General features: G+C 36.1%; 1 gene segment (V, D, J or C); it reads left to right on the forward strand.

Annotated features, from left to right (window-relative positions):
- The first annotated feature begins 5413 nt into the window (after positions 1-5413).
- LOC127547553 (immunoglobulin kappa variable 3-15-like) lies at positions 5414-6236 on the forward strand. The segment is given in 2 exon segments: positions 5414-5478; positions 5653-6236. Coding segments are annotated over 2 exon segments (477 nt in total).
- The last annotated feature ends 1493 nt before the right edge of the window (positions 6237-7729 follow it).

The following is a 7729-nucleotide window of genomic DNA, read 5'->3' on the forward strand; positions in this document are numbered from 1 at the left end:
GAGAAAAAGAGAAAGAAGAGAGACAAAGAGAGAAAGAGAGACAGACAGACAGACAGACAAAGACAGGGAAATACAAAGAGAGATTTTCAGAAGAGGATAAGGCTATTTGTCTGCTTAAAGTATGACAAATTAAAAAAATTAAAATTCATCACAGGAATAAAAATTGTACTTTTCAGCCATTTCCCATGCCAGAATACTAACATAGCTATTTAGCAAATGGATAACAAAAACAAAGAAACCTATTGTCATTCTCAGCTGCATGACCAATGTATTAACAGAAACCATCTCAAGTCTTAGCAAATAACACAACCATTATCATCTTGTATTTATTCAAGGAGGTACCAATGGTAACCAAAAAGCATTTCATGAGTATTGACTTTTGGATAAGAGACTAAAATTCATGGGGATCATGAATTTTCTTGATTTTTCTCATTTTTATCTATTGTAAAGGATACAGAACAGTACAATTAATTAGAGGATTGAAGAACAGCCAAAAAAGTGGTGCTTGAGAAGAATAATGGAACTTTTTGACCAACATCTAGAATATAAAGATAACAGTTTCTTGGAAAGAAATGATGTGTACTTAAATAAGACTGTAAGAATGTGTTTGACAAGTGCCTTGAATCAGAATGGACTTAAAGAAAAAGACAGGAGGAAGAAACCTATTTTTTGAATCCCTTCGGCTAGATATCTTAAAAAATAGCTAAAATAACAAACGATTAGATGTGGTAACATGCATGCATAGTAAATAAAAGGTAAAATTTTAAAAAGGAATAAACACTACAACGCAGGGCTTCAAATATCTACATACAAATGACCTAAGTTTAGACAAGAAAAAGCAACCACAATAACTAAAATTTCAGAACACACAAAGATACAATTTGTTATCTCAGATATTATAATATCATTATAATAGTAGAACAAAATTCACAATTATATATTAATCAAAAGTAACAGGGTGTTGGGGAAAGGTCACATATAGAATAGAATTTTATATAAAAAAGTATACTCAACTCAGCTTTCCAAAAGCTCTCCAAAGAATATTTAAGTGAAGATCAATAGTGGGGAAAACTCAGATGTCCTTGCCATTGAAATAAACCACCTGTAAGCAAGGAACAATAGATGAGGTGCAGAAACAGATCACATTCTTTGCTCAGAAACATGATGTAGTGGTGAAGGGAGATCATCTGTTACCTAGATAACTACTTGAAAGTTCTTCATTTGAGAACTTGAAAACTTTAATTATTTAATTATTTCTTGATTTGCCTTAATTTTTTTTTCCTTCAGAAGGTAGGAGAGTCAGCAGGGAGAAATTCTGTTCTATATTTAATTCTCCCTCAAAGAGAAGTGTGAAAACATTTGGAAATCTGTAGAGAATGGAACTATCCATTTTTGATATTATAACGTAGGTATGGAAATTTGGACATTTACTTGATATATCAGCATAGTCTGATTTGGCCCCTAGATTTAGCGAAAACATATTTCAAAGGGTTTAGCTAAGAGATAATTAGAATTCCATGGACTAAACTTCTATAAAGGACGTGATCCTAGGAGGCTTGGGAGATGTTCAGGATGAAATCCTGAAGACATCAAGGGGAAAAAGTTGAAAAAAAAAAGACCAGTATTTCTCTTAAGATACCAATGTGAATGAACACAGAATCGATAAAGAATATACATTAAATATTTTTTAAATCAAATTATATTTTTTTCCAAGAACAAAAAGTGATTTTCTTTCCTCTCACATTCTTATCACAGGAAAAATAAAGGAAAACAAAACCCTTGAAACAGGTCAAAAAGTTTCTCACATTGTTCATGTCTAAAACTTAGTCTCATTTTTTGACCTGAGTCTTCTTGATCTCTTTGAATCATGGTTACTAATTTTTTTATCAAAATTTTTATAGCTTTAATGTATAGTAAAATGTTTCACTTCAACTTCCTGGAAGTACCCTTGCAGCAAATACTGACATTTAATGGACTATACCCTTGTAAGGATGGGAAAGTAACAAAGATGATATGGGGTACAGAGTACTAGACTTCTCATAGTCTTATCCTCTCCAAGTTAAACATTCACATGCAAAAAAAGTGGTGTCACCAAAATAAGATTATTATCACAAGATTAAATGTCATCCGATTCAAGCAGGGCTTCTTAGTGAGAATATTTGTTGCTAATTGGGAAAGAAAGCAAAGTCAACACATTGTTGACAATAGCGTAGCAGAATTGGAATGGACAATTTTCAGAGATTTTGTGTACAGCACCACATTTATTCCTCTGAGCCAGAACTCCCAAACTCAAGATCAATTGGACATAAATGATGGATAGATGCAGAATTTTGTTAAATGAGAAACAAGAATTCCAAAGTATTTTCCAGTAGAATAGGTCATATGTCTCTACAAAAGAGTATTTACCTTTATCAAAATTAAAGTGCAAGCAAAGCTTATTCATGGCTCAGTAAGATGGCAGATGAAATTCAGTTTTACACTGACAGTACTAAACCAAAGAGCTTTCGTGGAACCCTGAAAACTACTTACAGCCAAAGCTCTACAATGCCTCTCAATTACTATTGTTCTTGGAGCTATGTGGTCCTAATGACAAGATATAGATCAAAATGAATGAAATGGCTCTGAATGCAGTGAGAGAACTTGACTTTTTAAGCAAAGGTCTTTAACAGATTTCAGTATGACTGGAACAGTGCCCGATCAATTATTAAGTCTAGGTAAGAAATGAGGCACAAACATAAATTGTGTATTCACATATATACACATACATATCTGTGTATATATGCATATATGTGTGTGTGTGTATCTGTACATATATGTGTAAATATCTTCTACATTCAGGAAGAAACAAAAGGCCACAGGATGCGGGCAGGGGAATAAGGGAGAGACTTTTAGAGGAGTGATCAGGTTAAGGAATAAGAAGACAAGGTAGTAGCAAGTAAAACAGAAGAATGAGGAGAGATAGCAGAAGAATATTAAGAAAAGCAGGAAAGAGGAAAATATACAAGTAATTGTAACTTAGAATATGAATGGGACAAATTCACCATAATATAGAAATGGATAGCAGATTCAAAATTTGAATTTTACAATGTTGCTTCCAGAAACAGTATAAAATTATTTTAAAATAATTAATAATTTTAAATTATTTATTGGTTTACAAAAATAATAATAATAATAATAATAATAATAATGAAGTTCATTTGGAAGAGCAAAAGGTCAAGAACTTCAAAGAAGCCAGGAATAAAAGATATAAAGGAAGTAGATTAAGCAGTCTAAGACCATGTCTTATATTATAAAGGAGATCTTTGTTGAAGTGTAAAAAGGATAATATCAATTATTTTGAACTAAAATTTGTAATATAAGTGAAATATATGTGGTCAAGAATAGGAGAACTACAGAAAATTGAGGAGAAAATGTTCAGAGCCAATCCCTCACATCAGATGAGATGGAGTTAGGATACTGCTGTTGTGTAGGAAATGATACATTTAGAAATATGGAAAGACTTTGACCTATGAAGGAAGATGCTACGCATCCTGCCAGAAACAGATGAAAGGTAGAAATAAGCAGAGTATGGCTATATATATATGTTTATATGTATATATATATGTGTGTGTGTATGTGTGTGTGTGTGTGTGTGTGATTGCAGCCTTCTTTAGAAAAGAAAAGAAAAAGGAGAGAAAAAAATAATGCAGCAAAGTGCACAACAGAAAGCAAAAAAAAAAAAAAAAATCCACAAAGAAGCAAAGAAAACATGGGCTGCTCTGAAAAAAATATGTAGTACTTATTACATAGATTTTCTTGTCATGAAAATTTATTGATATATATTGAATCTTCTGTGAATTACTGTGTTCATGGCAAGATTTTTCTTTTTTCCTTCATCATTTTGTATTTAAACTTAAAATAAAAAGAATTATTTTAAAATTCCAGGATTAATCTAATTCTACTTCTTCTATGTAAATTGAGATGTATTCTAAAATTCTATCTTAAGTTTTTGAGCTTTTGCTCTTCCAAATACTATTAATAATTGTAAAGAGTTATAAGACTACAAGTAATTCCCCAATTGATAAGTTGTCAAAGATAGGAACAGGCATTTTTTCAATGAAGCAGTAAAAGTATATATAGTCACCTAACAAAAATGCTCTAATTCACTAATGACTAAGAGAAATAGAAATTAAAACAACTTTGAGTTATCAGCAAATCTCTTTCAGAGTAGCTGACATGATAAAACGGGGAAATGACAAGTGTTGAAGGGCAGGGAATGGGGGAAAATTGGAACTTGATTTACTACTGGAAGAACAATAAAGTGATCCAAGAATTTTGGACAGCCATCTGGAAATGTGCCCAAGAAATTATAAAACTATGTAGACATTTTGAGCCAGCAGTGCTTCTCTTAGATCTGTTTACCAAGGTAATAAGGAAAAAAGGAAAGGATCTGTAAAAACTAAAATATAGTAGTACCTGTCTTTGTGGTGGTAAAGAACTGAAGGTTGAGGATATGCCCAATGCCTGGGTCATGGCTCAGTGAGTTATGATAGATGATTTTGGTGGAATGTTACTGTCTTATAAGAAATGGTGAGTCAGATGATCCTAGATAAATATGGAAAGACTTCTTTGAAATAATAAGGAGTGAAATGACTAGAAAAAAGAAAATATTGTCCATTGTAAAAGGAATAATGTTCTACAGAAAACTTGGAATGACTAAGACATTTGGAGTATTATGAATACTCATGTAGGCAACAAAGAAGCTATAAAAGAAGACATTATTCATATACAGAAAATAACTGATAATCATAAATATGTATAGTTGGGTGTGACATATGAATATATACTTATATATACATAATTATGTTTAATGGTAGCTTTCTATAGACTGAGTTAGGAAGAGAAGGAGAAAAATGTGAAATGAAAAGCAAAGAACAAAAGAAAACTTAGAAGAAAATGCAGAAAAACAGGATAATCTTGAAAACAATATTTATTATACTTTCAAAAAAAGGAAACAATTTGAAAGGGAAATTTAGGTATTGGATCCTGTTTTCATGATGGGTCCCATACATAGAAATGTTCCTTTTTGTGTCTCTCTAAATTAAAGTTCAAAATTAATAAAAGCTTAAAAAAGGAAAACAGAACTAACAAAAATTACAATAAAACATTGATAACAAAACTAAATCAATAAATAGCCCAAAGGGGATTTTAGTCTGATACCACTGTTTGGGGAAATAGACGGAATAATATGTTTTTTATGAGTTGAATTTATCAATAGTCCAGCTATTTGAAAGGAAAGCTCTTAAAATCATTCTGCCTTTCTACTTCCCCTTGCCTACATCTGGTGATTTGCATGTCTCCCCAGGGACAGACCCAGAGGCTCCGACCCAGATAAATGCCAGCTCATGGATGAGGTCTCTGCTCAGCAGTATCCAAGGCCAGGGGAGGAGATGGGGGCCCAGGCTCAGCTCCTCTGCTCTCTGCTGCTCTGGATCTCAGGTGAGGGATCCTGCACATGCTCCATTGCTTTCTGGCCATCCCTGGGATGTGTCTGGGGAAGGTTGGGAGAGAGGAAGAAAATTTGCTTTTTCCCTGTGTTTATTCATTCTGAATTGAAAGTCCAGGATAACGAAGACATATGGATGGTGTTTTATCTTTTCTTTTTTATTCCAGGTTCCAGAGGGGCCATTGTGGTGACTCAGTCGCCAGAATTTTTGTCAGTGTCTCCAGGAGAGAAAGTCACCATTAACTGCAAGACCAGCTCGGGTGTTAATGATGAATTTAATTGGTATCAACAGAAGCCAGGAGAGGCTCCCAAGCCCCTAATTTATGGAGCAAACAGGCTGCATACTGGGGTCCCTGCGCGGTTCAGTGGCAGTGGGTACGGGACAGATTTCTCCTTCACAATCAGCAAAGTGGAGGCTGAGGACGCTGCAGTCTATTACTGTCAGCATGACTATCGTAACCTTCCCACAGTGATACAGCCCCGAACAAAAACCTGCCCAGCAGCTGCTGAGGGAGCATCGGGGCCCCAGGGGCCTCTCCTTCCCCTCAGCTGGGATGGGGCAGCTTGTCTGGGCTGCCTCGGGGGAGGTTTCTAGGTCTCAGAGGAAGATGCTGGGGCTGTGAGAATTCTGAGCTTGATTCCTTTCCCAGCCAAGAATCACAGAGTGACATAAAACTAATAAGTGGATGACACCCAAAGGTGTTTTCTCTGACCCAAGCCTGAGCAACAATTCTGTTTCCAAATCCCCACACATGTTCTTATAGCCTTTGTTCGAAGACTTCCAGTTCAGGGGGACAAGATACCAAGGGAGTTACGTGGGGCAATAGACAGAGTGGTACTGTCAGTAAGACCTGAATTCAAAGCCAGTCTCAGACACTTTCTAGCTGTGTGATGCTGGGCAAGTCACTTCGCTTTGTTTCAATTTTGTTATCTGTAAAATGGGAATCTTAATAGCATCTACTTCCTGGGGTGGTTGTGAGGATCAAGTGAGATAATAAATCTCCAGCACTTAGCAGTGTGCCTCGAAGTAAGCACTTTAGGAATGTTACTTATTATTATTACCATCATCATCATCATTACTCCCTCCAATACTGGGTCATCAATTACTCTTCTAGACAGTTCTCATTGCCAAAGGGTCTGTACTTACGTCCAAACTCTGCCTCTCTGCACCTACCCCCTTTATTCACATTTCTGGGCTTTGGTGCTGGGCAGAACAAGTCCCACCCCCATTCTTGTCATAGCCCTTTGGATACCTGCAGGCAGTTATTCCATGTCCCATGTTGGGCCTTCCCCAAGCTCAGCCTCCCCTGGCTCCTTCAGACAAACTTCCTATCTCTTGGGCCTCTGGCTCTTTCCTCATCCTGGCTGCCTCCTCTGCCTGGACACAGCCTGTCTCAGGCCATTCTCCCACGGGGCAGCCAGGAGGGAAAGCAGGATTCCAGGGAGCTCTGAACAGGACAAAGCTAGAACAGCTGGGAAGCTAGAAGGGTGTTACCAGCCTCCTACGGATGGTTACAAAGGAGAGACACACGTCAGGCACGACTACTCCGCAGATTCAGTTTGTTGGACTCTGTTTCTTTGTGGTTTCACTAAAACCGAACACCAAGAAAGTGTCACAGTCTGTCAGACACTCGCTGCAGTCTGGGCCTTCCATTTCAGCCGTTCATGTCCATGCAGTGAGACCCCTTTAGTCACATCCTTCCTAAGTTCTCTGGGAGGGCTCCACCCAAACCACTGGGGCACTTCTCTATTTTTCTAGACATCATCAGTCACGGTACAGCATTGGAATCATTCAACAATTTTCCTTTTCTCTTGTCACCTGCCACATTTGTGAGCTCACATTTTGGATAAGATACTCAATTCTTCCCTTTCTTAAGAATTCTTTGTTTCCATTTGTTCTTCTCTGTCATATGTCTCTTCTTTGACTCTCTAAGCATCACTAGGAAAATATGAAAAATAAGCGCTGCAATGATGTAAATGAAAACAAAAAACATCCCAACAAAGCTGAAGGCTTCATTATTGCAATGATTCTAACTTGGGAGAGGAGGTGAGAAATTGACTCTTACTCTTTTGTGTTATATTGTGCTAATTTACTTGTTGATTTTTATTGAACTATAGCTCCTGTTTTTTTTGTTTTTTTTTTTAGTATTTGTCATACTCCTTTGATTATAGGACTACCCAGAGATACATGTGTAAACAAATTTAAAAAGAAAAGATATAAATAAATTTAAGTCAGAATATATT

Source organism: Antechinus flavipes, chromosome 2 (assembly GCF_016432865.1).
Source record: "Antechinus flavipes isolate AdamAnt ecotype Samford, QLD, Australia chromosome 2, AdamAnt_v2, whole genome shotgun sequence".
Lineage (NCBI taxonomy): Eukaryota > Metazoa > Chordata > Mammalia > Dasyuromorphia > Dasyuridae > Antechinus > Antechinus flavipes.